Source organism: Rhea americana, unplaced genomic scaffold (genome assembly GCF_003343005.1).
Source record: "Rhea americana isolate MKP2758 unplaced genomic scaffold, rheAme1 scaffold_5, whole genome shotgun sequence".
NCBI classification, from domain to species: domain Eukaryota; kingdom Metazoa; phylum Chordata; class Aves; order Rheiformes; family Rheidae; genus Rhea; species Rhea americana.
Window position 1 is genome coordinate 6686308 of NW_028186645.1, and position 25133 is coordinate 6711440.

Here is a 25133-nt window from a genome sequence, read left to right on the forward strand (position 1 = left end):
AAAAAAGAAACAAAGAAAGAAAAGAAAAGAGATCTCATCATTCTTTGCATTGTGTGAGCTGCTAAGAATTTTTCTAATTACAGCTCATTGTCAAGGTTATTTTTAGCTTGAAAGCTGAAGAATTGGAGAAAGCTTGAAGCTGCAATTACAAAGACAAAGTAATCTTTACATTTGTATCTTATTTGATAGAAGCTTTTGGCAGGAGAGACTCAAGGTATTTTTATAAAATCTGAATTAAAAAATTGGACTAATTCTAGAGACTGGATATTAATATTGGAAAAGAGACATGCAAGTCCACAAAATGATTTATCAGTTATTATGCAGTGGAAATCTACAAAGAAAACTTTAATTTCTCAGACAGAGGAATTTAAAAGAGTCTGTCTARAAGCCAGGGCCTTTCTGTGCATGACTCCCAATCATAAAATTAATCATGTGCCACTTTGAAGCAGCCATGCTAAATACACAGCTTTGGGGCAGCCTTGCAATCTGACAAAATCTRACCTTGGCCTCGGCCTTTTGGAGGCAACCAAGCCCCCATGGGCTCAGATTCACTGTAAGTGCAGACAGAATCCAAATGGGATATAAATACCTAGCAAATAGATGCTTGCCCAAAATAGGCCTACTTCTATACAGGGCAGTCCTGACTTATTATACAATAGAAGGGATCTATGGGCAGGAAAAAAGCCCTTACAAGTGCTCTCTGCCTCAGATCTTACCACCTACATAACAGAATGGTCCCTGTAACCTACCTCAAGAGGCTTGGGGCTTTGGACAGCACTATCTTACATTGCTTTGGTCAAGTGTTTCATTTSAAATTAAATTTAAACAAGGAGAGAAGTGAAACCTAGAAATGAGTCACTTCTGTTTTCTGATGAGCAAGACTGGTTTCCATAGCTCCAAAGGCTAAAATTAGGCCATAGCTGTTAAGATGAGAGGGACGTGGGTTTTCTGAGCTGTACCTATCAGGACTGGTAGACAAATGAGACTCTGCCATCCTAACCAATGATGGGAGAGGCCTGGAGCTAGTGCAGCTTCAGGTGTGTTCTAGGAAGCAGGTGAAGGAGAGTCAAGCACGGTGCCTAGCGCATCAACACGTGCTTCCTGCTGCAGCTGCCAGTCTGCCTTTGCCATGGGATACCTCTGACAGGCAAGCTCTTCTGCTGCCTGCATAGTGCTGCAGTTGAAGATAGCGCCCAATAAAGATGTGAGCAGGAGGAACAGAGGCAAGATTTATTGCTATAGCTGCTCAGAGATGCAGACCAGCCCTGCCTGTAAGGAGCAGCTAACAGCAGAGGAGGCTCAGGGCTGTACACAGCTGTATCAAAGACAGTCATTCAGATCTCCTCTTATAGTCAGCACAGAAAAATAGACTTCTCAAGCATAATTTGGCTAGCTTATTTCAGAAGTCTGGTTTAGGATGAGGTGAACTGTATTGCACTACCACGATGCCTCTCCATGAGCAGCAGAGGTGGTCCAGCTGCCTCACTCCAGAGCAGATGCCTATATAATGGGCAGGTAAGTGGGATCTTGTCATTGGAGGTTGTCATTCAGTTTGTGCTAGATATTAGCCCTGTCACAGTGTTTTTTCATGATTCACCAAAGGGTAGGTCCACACCCCTCAGAGAAGGAGGTGCTCTGACATTAGCTCAGTTCATTTRCCCTCCCAAAACCCAACCAGGACACCTACCCTTTACCTGCCTTATCACCAACACCCCAAGATTGGGGAACTCCCTTTCACAGAATCATAGCATCACAAAATTGGTAAGGTTGGAAGGCACCTCTGGAGATCATCTAGTCCAACCTCCCTCCTCAGCAGGGTCACCTAGAGCATGTTAGACAGGGTTGCATCCAGGCGGGCCTTGAAGATCTCCAGAGAAGGAGACTCCACAGCCTCTCTGGGCAACCTGTGCCAGTGCTCTGTCACTCTCACAGTGAAGAAATTCCCCCTCACGGTCAGGCGGAACTTCTTGTACTTCAATTTCTGCTCATTGCCTCTTGTCCTGTCACATGGGACTACTGAAAAGAGTTTGTCCCTGATCCCCTTGACACCCTCCCTTCAGGTACTTGTACACATTGATAAGATCCCCCCTCAGGCTTCTCTTCCCCAAGCTAMAGAGGCCCAGCTCTCGCAGCTGTTCCTCACAGGGCAGATGCTCCAGCCCTCTGATCGTCTTTGTAGCCCTGCTCTGTTCTTGTGAAGCAGTCCTTCATAAACAAGCTCTGACCTTTGCACAAGCCTGCCATTCTCTAGCACTCAGCCTGTGGGGACTGGCTACCAGCTACTACAATAAAAGCTATTCCCAACTGCTCCCAGGATTTCAGGGCCTGTTCTTCAGGAATAGGTTTCAGTACTCCAGATTAGAATAGTCAACATATAAACCCTGCCAGTGCTATTCCTCGGCCTAGCCTAACAGCTGAGAACAGTCTCTCTGCTCCGCTCATCTGTGATGCTCTCATCCACTAGATCACTTGAAGATCTCCTACCCTACTGATTGCTCCAAAGCAGTGCAAGGAAACCTCCTCATGCTACCCTGTAAATCCTTGAAGCTGGGCTACATGTGAGCATCCCGGGTCCTCCTGTGCTCCCTCCAGAGTTAATCTCTGTGCCTAGATAAGACACAGAAGATAGTGGGGAACAACTGAACACCACCTCTTTGTACCCACCTTGTGCCAGGCCATTACCTTTAAAAATCTCTTTAARAATTTAGAGAATAGTATCGCCTTCTTTAATCCACATATACCCTTGACTATGAAACATGCCCTTTTGCAAGCTAAAGCTTTTTCTCTTTTTCAGATCACTCACACAGTTTCTTACTTGAAATAAAATGTGTGCAGAGCTACAGGAAAACACTGCAGGAGGCTACATGACAAGGTGTCTGCAAAGATCTGAAAGACCAGAAAAAAACAGGGCAGTGGTATCTAGTTTTGAAATGAATAGGAAGTGATCTCTCTGGAATTACTTGTTAACTATATAAAAACAAAGGGACAAACTGTCTTGCTCATAAAAGCTATAATGTCTGTTTTTCACCCATGTGAGTAGCTAAAGCATCAAATGGTAGCGGAAACAAAGAGCRGAGTCTACTAAATATTTCTGATTCCACATGAAAAAAAGCACTGTTCTCCTAACCAGCTCCACCAAGGACAGGAAGTGTGGTTGTCTGAACCGAAGCTGCTTTGACTTACCCCTGCTTTTTCTTTGCCAAGTATCGCCCCAGCCCTTTCTTGGTTCATGTTCAGCTGAAGCCAGACGGGGCAGGTTTTGATGAGTTTATCAAGGATGCTGATTCCTGGAAGTGGGAGGCAGTTTCGCAARGCAGAAGCCTGGCAGAGCTGTGTCTCTTTTCCCTCTTCACCAGGGTCGTTGATTGGGCTGAAACACAGCAAGAGAGTCCCTTGTAAGCAGAAGTGTGGACGGATACCTTTGGGGGGGAGGGGGAAGGACTGTAAATGAAAACATGCAGCCACACACAGAGRCACTTAACACTCCAGGAAAGCTCCATGTGTGGCATCAGACCAAAGATGCCTTTCTATGACGGTGTGTGTACAGGCCCCAGGAGATGCATAGGCCTTTTCCTAAGGACTATGGGCTCATGCTGCTGATGCACACCTGGGTGTCAGACCACAAGCTTGCAGGGTATTTTGCACTGAGGTTTGTTGGTTTGAGCTCATTCTACCTACCTTTCCTGAGCGTGGGCATCCAGAAACAGAGGCAAGGTACCCAAAAAGGCAGCTGGCAATACTAGTAGAGGGTAGAGTGCATCAGCCCCTGGGTTCCCATCCTCCACCCAAAGGAAAAGCGCAATGTTCTGTGGCTGCAAAGGGTGCAATTGGAGGGTGCTGTGCAATGGGGGAACTGGGCCCAAGGGTCTAAGCAACAGTCAGGAATACAAACACACTGAGCCACAGTGTCTGTTTGAAGTCTGCGGGGGTCGATACAGCCTGCAGCTCATCCTGTCTCTGTGCCACTGTCAGCATTTCTCTAATCACRCAGGAGCTATGATGAGACACCAGTACGGTATCTTGCCCTGTTCTCGGAGACTCTTGGAAGACATCTGCCTGTAGTAGCCAGAGGCACCTTCAGCTGCTCTGATTTGTGTTTTTTCTTTCAGCCTTCTGCACCTAGGTCCTCTTAGGTTGCCGGCAAAAAGCAGGCTAAGATACCACACTATTTAAGAATAACCCTGAGTGCCCCCYAACTCCACTGATGAGACTGTGCTGATAGTAGCAGCAGGTCGTTGCAGTATCTGGTGCTTCTCTCTCTGCCTTGGCACCCAGATAAGCCAGGGCTGATGAGAAGGGGGAAAATCCTCCACCTTCAGCGTCCCATCATCAGTCACAAAGTAGGGGAGGAGGAAGGTGTGCTTAGGATGCCTGCAGCAGCAATTTATCCACTAAAGAACAGATAATTTCACTTGCTCTCAAAGGCTGATCTGCACCAGAGGAGTAATTTGGGGTCCAAATCCCTGTAGGTCGCTCAGCGCAACCTGTGCTATCCTGCAGGACAAGCCCCAAAGGACACAAACCCGGTGATCCCTTTTCGCTGTGGGGAGCACAGGAAGCTCACGGATGAACACCAGAGGGAGCTTCAGGAGGGAGGAGGAGAAGGCTTGATTTTCCCTTTTTTCTTGCAACATTTGCCATTTTGGCCAGTCCTGCAGACATAACTGGAAGCTCCAGAAGGCTGCATGGGACGAGAGAGGAGCCGTCTTACGACACCACATACTAGTAATACCCAGCTGCACCTTATTCCTCAGAGCACATTCTGAGCTATGTAGAAGAGGTAGGAATATTGAAATTATGGTGCTGAGAATATTAAAGACCTGAGTCAAGCTCCCTTTTAGATTCCTGTCCTGATCAGAGAAGGAAGGGGCTAATTCTATTTATTTTTAGTCCCTGCAGTCTAATGGCAGAATGGAATGAAATGTCGGTTTCTGGCTGTGGCGCTGATTCAACGAAGTATTTATATATTGCAGTCAGTGGAATGATTTGTGCTGAAAGGTCAGTGCTTACGGGCTCTACTAGATCAGGCTGTAGAGACAGGGGACTGTCCTGTGATCCATTTGATTAACTGCTTTTAAAGGATAYTTTGAAAATGAAGAAAATATAGGAGAACAAATAAGAAATAGTACATTTTCATGCATCAGCTTTGTATCTCATCTGAAATGAGCAGGACTTGTGCTTTTGATTTGGTGTTATTTTAAGTCTTTTTTTCCCCCCCTACTTTTTAAAGATTTAGATCTGGAAGTATGCACATTTCAAATAAAGTCAGATTTAAACTTCTGAGGGAGAGTCCCTTCAAAGGCCCCATCTAATAGAGCATATTTATCCCAAAAGCCCAGTTTTTACAAAAATAACCTTTCAAATCCCCAAACCAGCAGTGAGATTTTATCTTTATTAGAGCTTTTTCCTTTGCAATTCCCATAGAGGATCCCTCTGTAGAAAAGATACAATCCCCTGTAATCCTGCTTGCTGATTCAGGCTATTAGTTCACAGAAACTTGATTCTAATCAATCCATTTTCATTGTCATAGCTCAGACAATAAGTGTCAGAGGACTGTGCTAAAAAAGGCAAAGAGAAATAAGTGAAACACTTTCTTTTCAGTTGGGATAAAAGTCTTGTTTGTCACATAGATGAGGAAATATCTTTTAGATACAATAGCATAAGATTTTTAGTCAGTATAATTTGAACAAAAACATAGAGTAGAGTGGAGGACAGCTTTTCAAAGTTAATATGATTCATCTCTCAATCTCTCTTTCTTTACAGTAAAACTAGAAGAAATGCCTACTAATCATACGAATGGAAAGTGTTTGCTAGATGGCAACATTTCATATGCAGTAACAAGATGGAAGTAATGAGCTGAAGGAGAAGAAAGGTGAGTTATAATAAAATATCCTATAACACTGTTAGCAAAACCTCCCCAAATTAGTCACACAAGCGTGAATCTGATTTTGCCAATAATATGTGAGATCTAGATTAAAAGGCGGCCAGTGCTGGCAATGTCTTGCTGGGGCATCAGAAGGTGAGATGCATTGCAGAGTCTTACTCACTCCACTGACACTGAACTTTGTTATCCATGGGGGAAAGAAAAGGGCCAGCAAAGCAATGATGCTCAGAAATCCCATCACGTGGGGGAAATGCCGCTATCAACAAGGCCTAGGAAAGAATACAAAGTTACTTGGACCTGCAGCCTGGCCCAGGGTGACATGGCCATGGCAGGCTTGACACAGCAATGACAAGAACAACTGACCAATAACAAAAAATAGTATAACTGAACTTGTAAAGCATGTGGCTACATGTAGGGCACATCTAAGTTTTGAAGACTGGATGCAAAATAGGAAATTTTTTCCAAATCTAGGCATAAAATAGTTGAAGAGTCTGAAAATTACTTGTTTCAATGGAAAAATGTCACGATTTGAGTGCGTGGGTTTTTTCACTGCAGATAATTAAGGGCCGTGGGTGGGCTTTTTTGGCAGAACAGGAGCCCAGCCAGCCTCAGGGCTGAGAGCCCTGCCACAGGGCGTCCCTGCCACAGGGCGTCCCTGCCACARAAGCCAGCCCATCCAAGGAGGAACTAAGCAGCCTMTACCTGTACAGAGGCAGGAAGAGGCAGTCCAGAAAAAGGGGAAGTTGTGTTAAAAAGGAGAGCCAAGGGGAATTATTAATGAGGTCATATTAAAATAGGGGAATTTTAGGCTAGATGCTTCCTGACAGCAAGTTGTAACTGATGGTGGATAAGTTTCCAAGAGAAGAGGGAGAAAACTGCATTGCTCAAACCCCTTAAAATGGCATGTTTAGAGCAGTGAAAAAAAACACTTTGTTGAATTAAATCCTGTGCTGGCAAAGAAATGAGAGTGAATGCCCTGACAGACCTTTTCCAGCTGTAATGCTGCAACTCATGACACACCAGTTGACGCAGGCTGTGGTACCCATACACGACTTCTTTCCTGGGCACAGCTGTCACAGAGATCCAGATGCTAGGCTGTGGGAGTGCTTAATCCAGCAATTTAATCTGCCTCCATAGCAAATTCCGCTGTTGGCTGCAGAGTGAGGAGGGAGCACATGCAGCCCCCAGGTTCTTACTGCGCTGCTAATTGCAGGGATTTAACGGGGCCTTCACAGCGAGCAGCCAGCCTTTGCTATTTTGCTTGCTCAGAATTTGCACACTGGGTGATTTTTAAGCCCACAGTTCTCATAAATTACATGTTATCAGGCCAAATCTTCCCTYCTTCTCCCACAGGCCTACAACGTCTTTTGACTAATAAAGGCTCATTTTTGCTAATGTGTGATGTAAAGCCAAGACTAAAGGTGCCTGCTCCTCATTTTTATGTGAAGATCTTGCTGTAAAGCAGGATTAAATCTTGCAGCCACTCTGTTAAATTGAACTCAGTTGAGATGCAGGGTGTCTATGTGTTGCATACTGATTGGCACAACACATCAATTAATTGCTCGGTGATTACATTTACACACCTGCACCAATTTGGCAGAATGTATCAGGTGCTTGGTTGGAAGTAATAGTAGTGAAAATGGTGATTTGAATTATTGCACAGTGCACACTGAAGTAATAYAACCACTATGACTCATTTCTTTACAAACATAGAGCCACACTTGCCAGCTGAATATTCCCAGAAGTCATGAGCACTACAAGGTGTTGTAATCCACTAAATTTCATTCAGGCTTAGGCATGCCTTTGCCAGGGGCTTTAGAAATACTGCAACACACTTGCAGTTACCAGGGTCTTCCTGGCTGCATGTTACAAAGGYTTGGCCCCTCTGAACATCCCAGAGGCAGCTGAGATGCATGGAAAGTGTGTGCAATAGCAGAAGGGGCTGTCAGATGAGCTAGGTGAGAGTTTCCATCCATGCTAGCCCCCGAGATCTCTGATGAACAGCTCCAGTTCCTGCAAGCAGCCAGTAGCAGGGCTCATTCCACCATCCTCTTTACTCCTGCACATTTGCAGATCCTGCWGGTCACCCAGACAGATCTGAGAAGGTGCATCAGGCACTATTAAATTAGAGTTAGAAACCAAATGCTCTGTGACACACCTGCTGGTAAAGACTGAGGGCCTTAGCTTTGTTTAAATAAACCAGGTGTAAAAATTAGGAACTAGTTTTTTATTATTACACTTAATGGCTTGTATTTCTCTCCTGGGATCTTAAAGGACCTTAAGAGAGAGCAAGAGCAAGGGTTTGCTGTGCTGTCCTTAAGTAAAGACACTCTGAGGTACTTAYATTTGTAGCTGAGCAGCATCACAAGTCTTAAAACGTTTGCTAGCTGGCTTGTTACTAAGGGAGAAAGAGGGACAAGTGGCCATAAACTCCACACACTAGCTGAAGAGCAGCTCTCTGCACCAAAGCCAGCCAGTACCTGAAGGGATACGATTCAAGACAAGCCAGCTCGTGTGGAAGGAAGCTCACAGGTGTGGAAACCTGTCAAGCACAGCAACACAGTTTACAAGCAGCATGAGAGCTGCTAGCAGGAGAGAAAGCTAGAAACTGCTGGAGCTGACACATCAGTCCTGGTGGAATTAGATGGACARTGCCGGTAATTCCTGTAACCGAGAGTTGGGAGTAAAGGGTCAGTGGAGATTAAACAATTGAAGATACTGAGAGAAAATTCTTAGCCCTGTTTCACATCATGTGTCACAACCAATCCAATTAAGACTCAGTTGCAGGACTCTGCCAATACAAATCATTGTATCCATTTTTTCATACTGAACTTCATGCTGAAAAGAGCATGAAGCTCTGAACCTAGCACATTAGAGAAAGAATTATATCAAAGTTACATGGGTAACAGTAGGAAAAATGGCAATAAGGTTTCATTGGATAGACTTGTGCTTTTCTTGTTTTTCTATCACTTCTGATTAGATAGACTGATCAAAAATATTTGTTCTGACACTTGCGAATTCATGTGCTACTACTTTCAGTTTGCTGGGAGGGAAGTTGCACAGTGCCCAATCTAGAGAACATGAAGCTTCGCTTTGCTTCCATTTTAGATGTGGTCATTTCTCAATGCCTTCTCTTCATTAAAAGAGCCCATAAACCAGCCCATCTTCGTCCCTGTGGTCAGTTCTGATCAACTAACCCAAAATGGGGAARAGAGATTCATTTAATTTCTGGAGCTGGCTCGGGTTATCTCGCTCAGCTGTTGTTTCTTTCTTCAAACAGCTGTTGGAACTGAAGCGCTGCATCCAGTCTAGCTACAGGGAGCACCCCATGATCTACAAACTTCTCCATTTCATCATAAAACAGCGTATTAACAAAATGCAAAGGCAGCAAAGAGACACACTGAAAAACCCACAGCACAACAGCTAAGGTTTTCCATGAATGTTAACACTACTTCATGGTAAATTTAGACTTTAAGAAATGTTTTTTTTTCTTTTCATATTAGAGCCAAGAGATTTGACAAAAATCATACCAACAAAAAGAAAAAAAAAACAGTGAAACACCCAAAAAACACAGAAGAAAGTCCTTGAGGTCTTCAGAGATCACACCCAGCTAGTCACCATCCTTTACTTAGAAATAAAATAACAATTTCCTTGAGGCTTGATGGGCAAAAGGAAAGAGAACAGATCTATGCAGTTAAGAAAGCCAGAGGAGGTTCCTGCATTACAATCTTCTGAGATGGACAAAAAAGAATTGAATGTAGATTGGATAATGGAGGTAAAATGATGGGCTACTGCAGTGTGTCCCACAAAGCAGGCTTGCCTGTTCAGTAGGCCTACCTACCTTGCAGAACATTTGCATTATTAGTTTRCCTTGGTAATGTACATATAAGTCAGGAAGTAGTCTAGTGCTTCTCGAACTGTGGTCTGCGGACAACCTGTGGTTGGCTGAGCACTTCCTCCTGCTCACTGCTTTCCTTGTTTCTGCTCCAGTGCTCATGTCCACTCTTAGTCTCTTTGATCTTTGATCTTTCAGTTCAGTCTGTAACATGCCACACTTAATATTCAAGGAAGCAGCTGTTCCAGCTACCAAAAGGTGAATGATAAGGCAAACAGAGGGTCTCTTAAATTCCCTCTTTTCTTCCTTTCTCACCTACACCTTGTAGTTCAGCAAACACCTTTGTTCCCCATTTTGCTCCACTTTTTGATACATGGACCCTCAATTTCAGCAATGAAGTTTTGCATGATGCAAATCAGTGCTCACTCCTGCAAMCTTTTCAGTATCTGTCAGTGTACTGCTCACCCTTGCGCACCCCTGTGGATGCCAGSAGGGGTTTGTGCACACAGGCTGCAGCCCACCTGCCTTTCCACAGCCAGGCCCCGCTTGCACTACCTCAKCCGTGCCTGCCAAAGTTGTGCAAGTCATCACCCCATCCGGGAGCAAAGGGGGGTCCAGTGCAGAAGAGCTTACCTGCCACTAAACCACACACCAGCTTACTAGGCACATACCCCCTGCTCACACAAGCTGATCGAAAAAAATCAAAAAAGTGAGAGAGTGCTACCGTATTCCTAAGAGGTAACTGCGTAGCAAGCAGATGTATAGGTAGAAGAACAGTAACTGAAGTGCCAGGTAATAGGCAGCCACAGATGGTTTTCGGCTCACACGTGACAGCAGATTGCTTTTTTATAGAGGATGGGGCTCAGTTTGGATGTCTGATATATCAGCATTATACCAAAGTATCCCTTCAGGCTTGCACTACCTGCTGCAGGGCACAGCAAGGATAGCTGAGCTGTCTTGGAGTATGTCAGCTGGGCGCCAGGAACAGGCTGAATGCAAAAGCATGGAGCTCACTGGCACAGTAAGTTAGCTTGCCCTAAGCTCTGGTGCCCTGGATGCTGCTGCTACCAAGTTTAAAGCTAATGAGAGTATTTCTCCACAGCTTTGTAATCATATTAAAAATATACACTCAGCTTGTCTGGATTTTAAGCTGAACAGGCTCTTGCCCTCACTCGGGGTCTGGAGTCAGGTCAGCTCTGAAGATGACTTGCCAGATGGGAGCTACTGATACCAGGAGTGACATGTAACTGCTGTCCTTCATTGGAAAGCAAACTGATCATTAAGATTAATGATCTTTCCCAAACACAGCTACTAGCACGAGCAGCAGGGCCAAGTTGCTCATGAGAGGAGACAGAGGGCTTGTCTGCGCTGCTTCCCGTAAACCACCTGAGCTTGGTGGCCGTGTTATGTGGTTGGGTTTCTGCTGTAGTTGCTCAGAGAGAGCTCCCATCGCGGAAAGGCTGAGCTCAGGCATTAGAGCCCACCCTCAGCTGCGTCTAGAAGAGCTGCTCTTCCTGTTAATTTAGACAAGCCTTATAAGAAAATACCAGCTAATTCACATTACTGCTAGTACCCAGGTCAGCTCTACTAACAATTAAGCCTTCCCATACTTACAGCCAYGACAGAAACAAGATAAAAATGAACATCAAAAATGCACAATGCACTAAAGGAAACGCCATTCTTTCAACCCACTTGTCTTCCTCAGTCCAGCTGTTTCCTGCATTCATTAATGCAGAAATGAATGCAGATGGTATATGGTTTACAGCCCAAAAGTGAACTTGGGCTACTATACTGGTGCAACATGACTTGGCTTAAACTAACCTCACAAATTGTACTGCTCTCTTTATTTAACCTTTCACATATATATTTTACATTCTACAATTTGTCTCAAAGTACCTTATCAGCTCAGCTCTCTTTCTCTTTTTACCCAGTCAAAACACATTCTGGCCTTAGAAATTAGCACGTTGCAAGGTTTATTAGCCTACTCTGTTCTTAATAACAAACAGACAGTCTCTGTGTTAAAGATAAGTCCCTCTCCCCCGTATTCATAATCAGAGCTTTTAGGTCATTTGTCCCTTGCCTGTTTCAAACTCAAATTATTTTCTTAGGAATTTCAACATATCTCCAAATTCTTCTTTGTGTGCGGGCACTGAAGGATAATTTATACCACTGCAAGGTCCTTTTTACTGCAAGGAAGAGAGTTTCTGAAACTCCGGTCCAGCCAGAGGTCATTTCTGGTAAGGTCAAAGAAGCCAAAGAAAGAATATTTTCCTTGATGAAAAGCTGCATAAGTATATGCTGGATAATTCTACTTGAACTTTTTTGGAAAGGTTTGTGAGGTGCAGGAACCAGATACAAACTTGTAAAAGAAGATAAACAGTTTTCTAAGCTGTAAGAACACAGGAAAGTCACCCAGCTTCCTCATCCTGTGGCGTTAACATGCTGGAAGGGCCCAGGAGAGCCACCAGCTGGACAGAAGATGGATGAGTTTATTCTATGCCTTACAAAAATAGATAAAATGTTTAACATCCTGAGTACTCCAGTTTTGACGGCAGGGCTTGGGCTGCTGACAGAGGTTTTACCTCACCATTTCCCAGCATATCTGGCCAGGAAGGAAGGCAGGAATTAAAGCCCTGGGGATTCTTTTTCTATATTGTTTTCACTTAACAAAGCGGGGAAAGGGAAATGGAAAATAAAGGGGAGAGAGAAATTCCCAAATTCATACTTATTAAGAATATATTGTGATTGTTCTTTAATAAAAAACATTCTGTTTAAACCCTATACACATTTGATTCATTAAAATGATTCAAAGTTGCATAAAAGGTGTCAAAGCCAAAACTCTGGGGAAAATATGGAGAGAAATGTTTGACTAGTCATAAAAAGCAATGGGTTTCCTCACTTTGTAAGTGAATTTAGTGCAGGCAGATATGAGGTGCCAACCATGCGGACTAGTACAGAACTGAGTAGTCTTCCCCTCTTTTAGAAAAACTTGTGAACATTTATCTTAACCATGATTTGCAACTAGATATGGCCACGTTCCCATTGGGAATGAATCCATCAAACTTTTATCCTTTGATACATTGAGAAGCAGAGCTAAAGCCTTAAGAGGTGCAAGGCTGGTGTACCTCTCATTAAGGCACCACMCTAACAATCTTCAAACTAGTCATTCACTCACTGCCATGCAGACTAAAAATGAATAATAAGTGTATTTTGGATATGACTTCTTTCCAATGTCAATGYGAATGCTTTTCAACGCATAGTGCTGCTAGTAAAAAGAAAAAAAAATCTAAATCTATGAATCTACTCTTTTTCTGTAATTATTCTTGCTCCAGCAGTTACAGATTCCACGTATTTAATTTTGATTAGACATTGGAGAAATGCATTTATTTCTTGCTTTATGATCTGATAGGATCACTGCCTACATTCACACTGCGGGGAGGCTAGAGATTTGTATTGCTGGGGGAAGGAGAGGAAGAAGAAAATGGCTTGTTAAGGTATGTCAAGAGTATGGAAAGGTGTTGAAAAGCCACTGCTGGGTAAGAGGATGGTCATGGCACTTACTGTGCTGTACCTCCTGGATGCAGACCTGCTGGTAGCCTGGGGACAAAGGACTGGTTAAGGAGAAGGATATGTCAGAAGCTGTAGAGCTGTCACTGTTGTGGTRCAGTGAAGCAAGTTTGTCAGCTCCCCACAGCCTCAGCTAAATGGTTGCTGGGACTTCAAGCTTGTTCATTTACCACTSTTTAAGGTCACTCAGCCATTATTTTTACAAGGTGAATAAACAGTGACTCCAAGACTATGGCTTCATAGCAGTTTAAAACAATCCATGCCATCACTGTGATGGTCACGTTCTCCCCAAAACAGGGGCACTGCACCCTCCCTCCYTTCCAGGCTGCTATTGCTTGTCTGACCTTGGGGTATGCTGACTCAGGTGGCGATGGGATAGAAGAAGGTTTTGGGCTGAGCACAGCTCCCTGGCCTGGCTCCCTGCTTGACTCAGCAAGGTATGTAYAAATATTTGATTTCATGCAAGCCACAGTCCCACTCTCTCCTGCTGCTCACAGCCTCATCCCCAMAAGGGCTGAGCAGAGATATGTGTGCTGGGCACCTCCAAAAGATCGKGAGACTACAAATGGGTCCTAGTGCCTTGCATGGATATCCTTCATGTAAAATGTTATCCCTCATATATCTGTTTCCTTCTCCTGTTTGTAGGAGGACAGGAGCAGTGACACTGTATTTGTAAAAGGCATACAAGCTTTGGGTCGAAGGGTGTCAGGGTTGCAAAGACCCCTGGATTCAGCCCACTGGCACCAGTAACCCTGAATTACTCCCTGGAGCTGCCTCTTCTACTCCAGTAAGTCCAGAGATCCCCAAGGGTGTACACATTCCTAATTGTGTCACCTCAGTTAAGCACCTAAGGTTAGGCGTGGTGACGCCAGGCTAGACCTCGACTCCTAGGTCTAACAGGAAGGCCAGATGCCAGMATCCTAGGCTAAGGGACTAATACCTACTATCCATCCCTAACATAGACTGCTCTTCAGTGTACCCCTCAGGCAATTTCTACCACAGTTTCCAGACCCAGAGAWCACAGTGCACGTATGTGACTTTTTTTAAGGTATAAAGGTCACCAATGACATCCAGCCTAAAACTAACCTGAGGGAGAAAGAATTAGGACTGTGTTCCTGGGAGTTCAGTACAGAGCTACACCAAAATAACAGTATAAGGACAGCCTTGCCGTGACAAATTCACCTTGTGTCTTCTGCCCCTGCTCTGCAGACAAGCCTTCTGTCCCACCTTGGGATGCACGAGTCAGCTCTCTAGAAGCACTCATCAAGTTGGTTTGATYGCTTGCTTATAGGCAAGGAGTCACAGAAATGAGCCTATGCAGACCTCGAGAATCCTGAACATGGTTACRGTCAGTCAGCTTTACCATCTTTATCATCACTGGTCTATCATCACTGGACTGGCTGTAGTCTCCAATGGATGGCTTTTAGGTACTGTGCATAGACCCCAGTGTTTGTGATTCTGGCCATCTAACACACAMAAAAAAATAGTTAAAACCCACTTCTGAACAAGTGCTTGGAACATGAGGCAACCGATAACGTGAGAGAGATCAGACAGAGATCTCTTTATTACATCTCCATGAAAGATGGGGGAAGAGAGGCATGTGTGTGTATGGAAGCACATTCATGTGTTGAGATATTTTCAGCCCAACATACATCATATATCTTGCCAGCTGAAGGCTGGGAGCACCCCGTCATTCACTTCCACTGCAGTTCAAATTGCAATTGCCCTGCGTTACATATTTGGCATCTTGACAGAAAGGAAAGTGGTCCAAAGCCAAGCTCTTACCTGACTGCTGATTCAGCAGGAGAAGCTCTGAGCTTTGCACAGTTTCTATTTGAGCAGTGGGGGGAATGGCGCAGGTATCATGGGGGACAGATTCCTTGGAAAAAACTCAAGATGAAAAAAAAAAAAGGAGAGAGAAAGAAAGAGAGAGGAGAAAAAAAAAACATTTCTTGGCAGGAAAGATGAAAGGTTGGGCCAGGTCCCAGGCTGTCATTAAGCCAATCGTGTGAGACAACCTTCCTTTGCCTAGAAGTCTGCTAGCAATTTGTAGAACAGTGTTGCAGGTAGCCAGCAGAGCTGTCAGCCTCCAGACTCCACTACTTTTTGGGTTCTCTTTGTTTCCTTGGTGAAATTTCCCAAACATTACAAAACTTAACCTAGTTCACAAGGGGCCTTGAATCCTTCTAGTTCTGCCCAGTGGTCATTTTTATAGGACAGAGGCTTGCGAAGGCTGACTCCCTCTGAAGCACCACAGAAGGGATGTATCTGGACTGTGCAGGTTCCATACATTTGGCAAGGTCTTTCCCAGTATCTACAAGATTGTATGTATTTAGCTGATTAGAACAAAACATGTGAAATTCCACCAGAATTCATTAGTCTTGTGAAAGCAGATCGAAAGTACTAATTAACGTGGTCAGGGTGTAATTTCAAGCAGTAAGACAGGTCTTTCAACCCTACCAGAAACAGTTTCATTCCACAGAGCCTGATGAACCACAGGAAAAAAAATACCAGCATCCCCAGCTGGTAGGACCTGACCTGGGTCAGCATTGCAGCTCYGCCTTGGAAAACAACATTCAGGGTGCAGTTTCATGTTCCTCCTAGTCCAGAGCAATGGCAGGATGCTGCTGAAAGATAAGTTCCAACATACGCACACTCCTAGCTCTTCACTTTTGCTGCTCTTTTTGCTTCAGATCTGGAGGCTCTGTAGCCACTGACGAAGCTGGTTCAGCTCCCTAATACAGCAGAAAACTCAGCCACCAAACCAGAAAGGGTTTCTGAGAACCGGATTCTGTTCCTAGCCTCTCCACTTACTTACAAGATGGTCTCGGGCAAGTTCAGGGGTTAAATGCTTAACAAGGACCCAGGAGATAATGCTACAGAGTGAGTGACTATAATCAAATCAGCAAAATGAGCAGGTGCCTCAGTTTCCCTCCCTACAGTACTGGTARTAGGTATCTGTCTTGTTGTTGTTTCATTCTTGAAACACTCAGAGATCCTCTCATTATGCCTACAAGGGCCTGGTATTAATCATAAAATGTCACTATGATTAGTGAAAACACTACGTTTGCCCCTTTAAAAGGGATCAGTAATGTAGCAAATAGCAAATCCAGATCTTTAATATCAAATAGCAGGGCGAATTAATAATTTGGATAAGGTTTCACCATTCTTTTAAGAATATTTAATTTTAATGCAATAGATATACATTTCCCTAAATATACACACAGGAATACCCTGCACACCACATGATATTTCTGTAGTGCTGTCAGGGAGGAGGGACTGTGACAGCTAGAGGACAGAAATGTTTCTACCAGATTTTCTAGTCAAGCCAGAGTCGAGTATTTCTCCCTGTGGCTTTGGAAATGGAACTGGTGTCCAAATCTAGCATATCTGGCCCAGGTGGCAACGGATTCCAATAAATTCCCTGATACCAAATCTGCCTTGGAGGGAAGCTGCTGGCCTGGGCTCTGACTTCTCTGGTTTCCGCAGTGAGAGGTGTTCTGGGCAGGAAAATAGCTGGGGGAGACAGACAAAGTCTGGATTCAGTGGTAAGTAGGAATCCCATGGATCCCTCCTAGGAGACGGGTGCTGCTGCCCATCAGCCAGCCACAGGGGCAACAAGACCAGCTGCTTCTACCTCAGTGATTCCATCCATGCGACCAGTCTACCAGAGGGAGACAGTATTTGAACCTAATGCGAATCTGCCTCACAGGGTACTTTTAGCACAGATTGGCATTGCCAAAGCAAAAATCCTTTGCTCAGACATAAATATATTCCCTCTTTAGCAGAGTGGCAATGGTATGTTTGGGTAAGGCACACAAATATGTGTATATATATCCATCTATTTGAAAAGAGCTGCATTCTCTAGCACTCCCTGGCTCGCACGCATCTAATAGAATATCTATTTAGGAAAATATGACTAGCATAACCAGCTATGCAGTGTTCACATCTGCTAATCCTTTGCTGCACAAGTAATCATCTTCACTTGCAAAAAGATTTGTACTATTTTGGGTGCAAAGAGGAGCTAAGTGCTCCAAACCTCTCCCTGCTGAAACTTTGAGGGAAGCATTGCCTTAACATTCCCACTTCAGCAGAGCATTTTGACTCAGCAATCCCATTTCTAGAAGCGCGTAGAATTGCTTTCGTCGACTCAGAGAGGTGAGATGGACAGAGGAAAGACTTGTGGCTACAATAGCTACCATATTGGGTGACGCTTTTAGTTTTACTATATTTGCAAAGCTTAAATGGTGCTGCTTGCTTGACCGCAGCCACTTGCAGTGCTGTTTTATCGTGCACGCACACACACACATAYACACAAAAACTTCACAGTCAGAAACACCAGCTGAAAGCTTGGCTTGTCTCTCCGAGCACCCAGAAGACGGGGACAAATTCTGACCTCAGCCCCTCTCCAGCTGAGCTACTCCGAACTGACACGAGCACAAGGCTCCAACTCAGCCAGGTGCGTGCTTGTGTTTTAGGGATTCCCTTCGCCAAGCGGAGGATGGGGTTGGTACAAGCSTTCCTCCCTTGCATGAGCAGGTCATCACTGCCACGCACAGCAGGGTGAAGGGAGCCAGGTGTTGAGGCTGCCTGCAGGAAATACAGCAACATAGTTTCCAGTATAGACATGCCCTGCCCCAGTCACCAGGCGCTCCAGAGCGCTCTGCTGCTGGCTGGCTCTCCCAAAGAGCTGCCTGCCTTCATTTAAGTGCTGTGTGTCCAGTAYAGGGCTCCCAGCAATGTATGACTCCTCAGGTACTGCAGCTACATCCCTTGTCTTTGCTCTTTTAAATTTGTGGGCAGCTCCTACTGATTTCACCTTTGTGAGTGCTGTGCTGTGTCCCCCGCAGCCCACAGCTAGCAATTCCAGTAATTTTACCAAGCTCTTGAGCAGGCCCTATAGCTCTGATAACACAATCACTAACCCAGGCCTTCCCCATCAGGGCTGTAATGCTGTTGCATATTCTCATTCGGCAAATTTCAGAGGAGAAAGCAGCTTTATTAAATACCTTATTTATCACCTGCAGTTCAAATTTTAAGAAATAATTTTTCTCATGAAGCCAGATAGGCTGGAATGAGATATGACGTTAATGTTTGAAGGTTTTTAGCACCATAAAATGTGTAACAAGCACTCCAGCCCTCTTCAGCTCAGACATAATGACCAACAAATATTCACTATGGCAAAAAATATTACTTACTTCTCCACACACAACCCCTCCTGAAGTTTGCAGAAAGGTAGCTGCGAAGAAAAAGAGTGGCAGAATTTTGACCTCACCATCCTCAAATTAAACCTACCATTGGAGCAAATTATTTATCCTACTTATATAGAGACAGAACTAATTGGTCAGTAGAATTTCTGCTATATGGTTTGCAACCTTGAGAAACTGATGTAAGGAATTGCTCTGAAAAGAACAGTGGTTTTCAAGACCTTCTCCTTCTAAACATTAGTATTATCTTGCCTCTGACACCTTAAAAACTCTTAACAAACTTTAGTTAATTGATTCTCTTGTTGCTGTGGTGATCTAGCGCTGCTACTCAGTTATTATTTGTATCTTGGACAACTGTGCTCAGGAATCAAAAAGCACAAGGCCTTGCCATTTTGGACTATTTCTGAAAATAAGCACTATTTACTTGGGGGTGTTCTTATTTACCTATCTCTGCTGCAATAGCACCCCACTCCTTCATAAAGGCTGAGAAGGATAAGGGCTCAGCATGAGCATTGCTGCATAGGGCCCTTACCTCAGACAGGCTTCGTAGTCCAAAGCACAAGTGTGGCGAATGGATGTGGCTTCAGTGTCCTTGAGGCGAAATACTTTTGCTGCCTTGGGAGTCAGCTCTGGGGTGCTCTGCCAGCCAGTTAAGCTTCCATGGATATGAGAAGTGGTATTGGAGGAGGAGACAGGTGGATTTTGTCTTTGGTCACCAGAGAAGTGACTCTGTAGGGACTCAAGCCAGCTACAAGAAGTTACAGGAACTCTTCTAGGGGGAAGCGATGGGATGGGATGGGATGGGACAAGGGCTGAATTAAGGAAAACTAAGTGATTTATTCTAGTATCTAGATATCTACCCTGCACAGTGGATTATGGTCTAGTTGCTGCTCTCAATACCAGGCTTGGTCATCGCAGCATATCCCATCCCCTTTGTAGCACTGTTCTACAATGCTGATGATATGGTGAGACCCCTCCATGGTCTTTAAGAGAACRTGTTAAACGTGTTTTCCCCTGCTTTTTGCTAAGTCTAAATCTCATGATGACTTCTTAAATGTCTACATTCACTGTCATTTGTATGTAAGACTTCACAAAGGGCAGCCTAAACAAACACAAACACAAGCACACACATGCACATACACACACATGCGCGCTCTCTTCCCTACAGAGAGAGGGTCCCTCTGTAATATAGTTGGGAAAGTCAGGGACATCATATGGCTTTTGCTCTCCATCTGCTCACAAATCCATCTGCACCAGGATTTGATTAGTCATTCCAAACAGCTGCCTTTTTTTTTTTCCTAAATACCCTTCCAAAGAACTATTTCTTTCTATTCCCAAATGCAAAAGACTTCCTCCCTTCCAAAATTATAATAGCTAAGGTCTGCAATGGACAATGTTTTGTCCTAGTTTTACTAACACATCTCTGCACTCTTTAGCAATTTAAGCAGGCAAGCATTTATAACTCTGTGAAGTGAAAGCTGCTGCAGTCTCCAATGGACGGCTTTTAGGTATTGTGTTTTTATGTCTGTATTTCAGGTTATTTTAGAGATCCTTCTGGATCTCACAAGCTTATATTGCTTATCTCAGAGAAGCCATTTTTATCTGCTGATGGATGAGTACGTATATAGTCCTGCTATCATTATATCTGCTAAAAACAGAGCTGGGATACACAGACTGTTTACACAATGGCGTAGTAAGGGATGTGCACTTCCAAGCAATGGAGCCAGCCCAAACATATGCCAAACAAGCTTCATCACCACACTCCAAGGCACACTGGCCTGTGTACATACCTCTACACAGACTGAGACACAGGCGTGCACACACACGTAYGTTTTTCAGCCACTGCTGCTTCTAGGTTGGAAAGCCAACAATGTAAAATAGCACATAGCAATTCAGAACAGGAAGTGAAAAACTATGTTTAAATGAAACTGTAGTGAAGGGGAGCTGAGCAGAATATTGCTAATCTGGTGAGGATGTCCTTATGTTTGTGCCCCCATTCCTGTGAACATGGGCACAGGGCTGTTCCCAGTGATGAATTCCCCACTCAAGGGCAGCATTTCCCATATGCTCTGCCCCATAGCAGTCAAAGGGACAGTTGCCTTCTGTGCTACCACCCGCCATCACCACTGCACAGTGTGTTCAAAGCACAGGCCAAAGGTGGTGTCTCCTAACTTACCAGGAGCACTGTCAAGATCACAAGATGAGTCAGTGTCACTGCAAACATGCTTTCCCGAAAGCGAATTTCAGGAGCTATTTCATGTCCAGTCTCTGACTACGCCAACTACAGACTTCCTCAGACAGCATCTCCTTTGCCTTTTTATAGTAACACTCTGACCTTGGTGAAATACATCTTTGCACGGGTGTTTCATTCCTGAGGAATGCCAARCTGTGGGCCTAAATGGTCTACCCTCTGGCAGCAGGGCGCAACAGACAGCACATTTGATAACACTGGTCTGTCTTCAGCTACCTAAACAGTTTCTTCCCCATTTTACCCCTGTGTCTCACATGTTCTGGRTGGAAATTTTCTTTGAGCAGCATTTTGCATCAGGTCCAAGACCTGCTGAGGCCAGTGAGACTCATTCCACTAATTCCAATAAGTTTAGATTAAGTTATTTTCAAATGAGGACTCTTCAGGAGAGTTAGGATTTCCTAATTATTTTGTCAGTTTAAATTTATAAATGCTGATGTAAGACTTATTTGCACCACTGCAGAGACAGATACATAACCAGAGCACAAGGCTCAATTGATAACAATTTTTTTTTGCAGGCAACAAAATCTAAAAGCTGTCATTCCAGCAAAAATGATGATAGGTTTCATAGGGCACATACAAGAGAGGTTCTTGCTGTACACAGGAGATGAGATTAAATAGCAAAAACAGCCCCCTCTGAAGCTAAAATCTGTGAATCTATGAGTTGTTCAGTTTCCAGATCCCTCCAGTTTCTGGCCTCTTTACTTAGACATTTACAATCATGGCAGGAAACCAGTGTCAATTGTGAGGGTGTTTTTTGTACCAAAAAGACTTGTCACTAAAAAAATGCATTAAAATCATCACTTCATTAGAGTAGCCTGGTGCCCCAGAAGTGAGAACCACTGTAATATATCTCAACTGTCTGAACCAGCCATTATCCCAAATGACTACTTAATATTTGCGTATTGCAGATTATGTCTTCGTCTCAGCTCTGCTCTCCTCATTATCTCTTCCATACATTTGCCAGATGTTGGAACGAAGGCATATACCTTTTCATGAAACCATGGTCATCAGGCTCAATCAGCTCACATTTCTCCAGATGTTGTGTGATCTCATCACTTATTAATGTTCCTAGGAGTTAGCCTCAGTCTAGGTCAGGCTTACTGTTATAATTTCCTTGTTGCTCCTCRGCCCATTTTGGAAGAATATGATTAGATTGATTTCCAACCAGCTTCTAGTTGCCCTTCTCTCCACATTTTTTGCTGAGAACCTATTCGTTTCTGATGCAGATTTCTCTCCAGTGTTTATGCCATTGCAGAAGTGTAAGTCAGCAAATCCTCCTTACTGGCTTGCTACATGCACATTAGACCCTGCAGTCACTACTGGAGATGGATACTTTTCAAGTTGTTAGGGTATTTTTATGAAAATTTGCACTGTCGTAGTCCCTGTGCATATAAGTAACCTTTTATACATTTAACTAACAACCTGAAGACTCAAATGGATGAAGGTACAATCTGGGCAATTACTCATGCAATTTTTGTGCACAGAATTTTAAAATCAGGTCCAAATTATCCACCAGCAAGTTGCTCTCTATTACCTTACCCTGCTTTTGAAAGTTTCTCTTTTACTAGTAGTCCTATACAAATACTTCATAAAATTAATGCCTAATTCAATATGACTGTAATAGGAAATAAGCTAAGCATCATTTAGGCATGTTTCTAATTCTGTAGTGTGCTGGATGCCACAAGGTATGCATCCTGAAGTGTCATTTTGAAGATCTTCAGCAATACTGAGACATGTAAATAGAGATGTTAAAACAGATTTTTTAAATATGTAAGTTCTTATTTATGAGTGGGAGATAGAAAATATAGACAAGCAGTTAATGAAGTAAAAGTCAGATACAATCTGTTCTCTTACATTGTTTAGATGCTCATAGATTTATAAAGAACACATACATCATGCATACTCATGCTTCAATAATCTGAAACCACTTGTTTTACAGCCCAAATCTAGGGTCTATGGCTTGTTTACTCTCTCCTGCAACTCTAAACCGAAAGCAAATCTTTGCAAGCATATGGCTTCTCTCAGCCAGGCTGAGAAAGAGATAAATGGTGTAAATCTTTCAGTTTCTCAATACTTGGTATCTTCACTATCACGAATGCAGGGAATATCTACAAAGTGCAAATTCCTTGGATTGCATCTACTACGTTCCTCCTGCCAGTCTGCAAGGATTAGATTCTGYGGTTTGTCTCTTATGGGTATGCAATCTTTGTCCCTTAGTGTTTAACCTTAAGTTGAACCTGATAATTGTTTCTTGGAACAGAGATGACATTGTTCCTCGCTCCTGAGTAAACACCTGAAGAAGGCAAATACTAACAATAGCTATAATGCAGGGTTCTCCTTCCATTCCTCTTATTCCATGTGTGCATTTGGGAACAGTGCTATGGTGAAACCACAGCTGCYGGTCAGCAGCAATTTTACCCTCTTTTTGACTGACTGTGCTGTAAGTCAAGGAGGATCTGACTGAAAATGCAAATATCCAATGTCTATCCATCTATAGAACTTCTTCTTCTACCACACCCATCACAGACACATCTAAGAGCTTCTATTCATGGGAAACAGGCTGTCTAAGTGTGTCAGATAGATAAGAAGCACTCACAATACCTGGTATTATATGTTTTTCCAAGGAGGGGGGAGGGGGTGTCCAAAGGTTTCAGCAGTTATGTCATTTTCCCCTGATTGTTTTCAACAGGAAACAGAAATGCTCAGCTTCAGCATGGGTTTTAGGATACATGAGCCTTGGGTGGATTTCAGCCTGACCCCAGAGTCCCAGCAGCTGGCAGTCCTCCAAATCAAAAACCCATTTTCTCTCCTGCTACCTTTTTGGGGGACTTGATCCTGTAAGGTGCAATGTCTGTTGGCCAGGAGCCAGAAAAGTCTAGAGCCTTTTCCTAACTGAAAGCACACCTCAGGTCCCCCGGGAGTCTATGCACAGGGKGTGTGTGTGTGTTCCTTGGCTAGCTGGAGCTGGAGTGACCATCACCTCATAGGATCAAGCCCTTAYTCACTTCTCAGCATTTCAGTGGAAACAAAGCAAGCCTCCAAGAAAATATTTGTCATGTTTCCAAAAGCACATAATTCTCCCTATTCTAATCATTTGCCTTAAACTGCAGCTTACAGCTCATCCTTCTTCTTCCCTAAATAGCTGAAATTCAAGCTAAATAAAGGTGGTGCAGTTGGTTTTCAGCTGTTAGCTAAACATGTAAATACTGTACAATACAACTATGCTGCTACATTGTGATGTGCAGCTGATAACTCCTCAGCCAGCTTGCAAATACAGCTGAGAGCTCTTTGTTAAATAGAAAAAGAGTAGAGAAGTTGTTATTAAAAATGAGCATTCACTAAAATTTCAGGACTTACCCTGAGTCATCCCTGGCTCCCTTGTCTCCTGCTGATGTTTTCATCATTACAGCAAACTTTAAGGCACTTTCTGTTTCACAGTGGCTTTAGAGTTCCTTGCTGAAGAAAGCAATTCTGTTCCATTGCTGAGTAGAAATTACTCATCCTTAGGTTTTGCATTGAAGAAGATATTTCAAGGGGCTGCAGGGGGAGGATGTTTAAAACCAGCTTCAGGCTCGGGAGTATCGGAGGGCAGCAGACTAAACTAGCACTGAAATGAAAGCAAACTACCAAGAAGGTCTGATTTTAGCCTCTCTTATTTCTACTTCCTGTATTTATATGAACGAGGGATTTCAGGAAGAGGCAGTCTTTGGTGGTCAAGGGTGTGTGTGTGTGCGTGTGTGTATTATAAAGCCATATTTAGTAGTGAAGGCAGGTTAACGTTATTAGAAAGAATGGCCTGAGACTGTTAGCTTCTAGTTTGTTTCTCTAACTTAAGTAAGTTTGGGGGGAAATTGTTTTGTAGGCTACAGGTATATCAGGAGGCAACGGAGGATGGTGAACTTTGTAATGGATTTTATAAGGCAGCAAGGCAGTAAGTCTCCGTCTGCAAATTCCTGAAGCATGTGTATTTCTGTTGCTTGAGTAACTGGAACCAGATGGAGCTTGGAAACCTTTATATTTATACAGGACCTGAGAAAAGGAAATGTCTAACACTGGCAGAGCAGAGCTTTGCAAAAAATTCCCAGTTAGTACAGAAGCTAATGACAAGATTATAGGACTGCTAGTAAAAGAGCAGCTATCCATGCCATAAAGTTTCTCTCTCAGAGCATATTTGACCTGGAGTWACATAAGTAGATGAGCCGTGTCTGCTCTACTGGAACCCGACTGACTATAGACCAGCTGTGGATGCAGGGGACTGACATATGTGCTGCTAGACAGAGCTGGTGGCACTCCTATTTGGCAGCCCAATTATTCAGGAAATATTTGATGTTAGGAGACTACGTGATGGAAAAAATAAAGCGGAAATATGGAGCAGAGGATGGGAAAAGC

The 25133-nt window shown here is 43.7% G+C and overlaps 1 protein-coding gene and 1 long non-coding RNA gene across 3 annotated transcripts in view; one reads left to right on the forward strand and one right to left on the reverse strand.

Moving 5' to 3' along the window:
- Positions 1–24421, reverse strand: part of RIN3 (Ras and Rab interactor 3) — a 70206-nt gene extending 45785 nt beyond the window's left edge. Inside the window, exons 1-2 of the mRNA XM_085317531.1 lie at positions 24102–24421; positions 3184–3370 (exon numbers count right to left, since the gene is read on the reverse strand). Of these exons, the coding sequence (XP_085173657.1) occupies positions 3184–3370; positions 24102–24148 (234 nt within the window). The 5' untranslated portion in view covers positions 24149–24421. The remainder of the gene's footprint in view (positions 1–3183; positions 3371–24101) is intronic.
- Positions 4601–13019, forward strand: LOC146588734 (uncharacterized). Of its 2 annotated transcripts, XR_014897372.1 has the most exons (4): positions 4601–4780; positions 4891–4998; positions 5764–5872; positions 11828–13019. It is a non-coding gene; the product is annotated as an uncharacterized LOC146588734 (long non-coding RNA). The 2 variants fall into 2 exon arrangements; XR_014897373.1 differs by lacking the exon at positions 4891–4998.
- Positions 24422–25133: the final 712 nt, after the last annotated feature.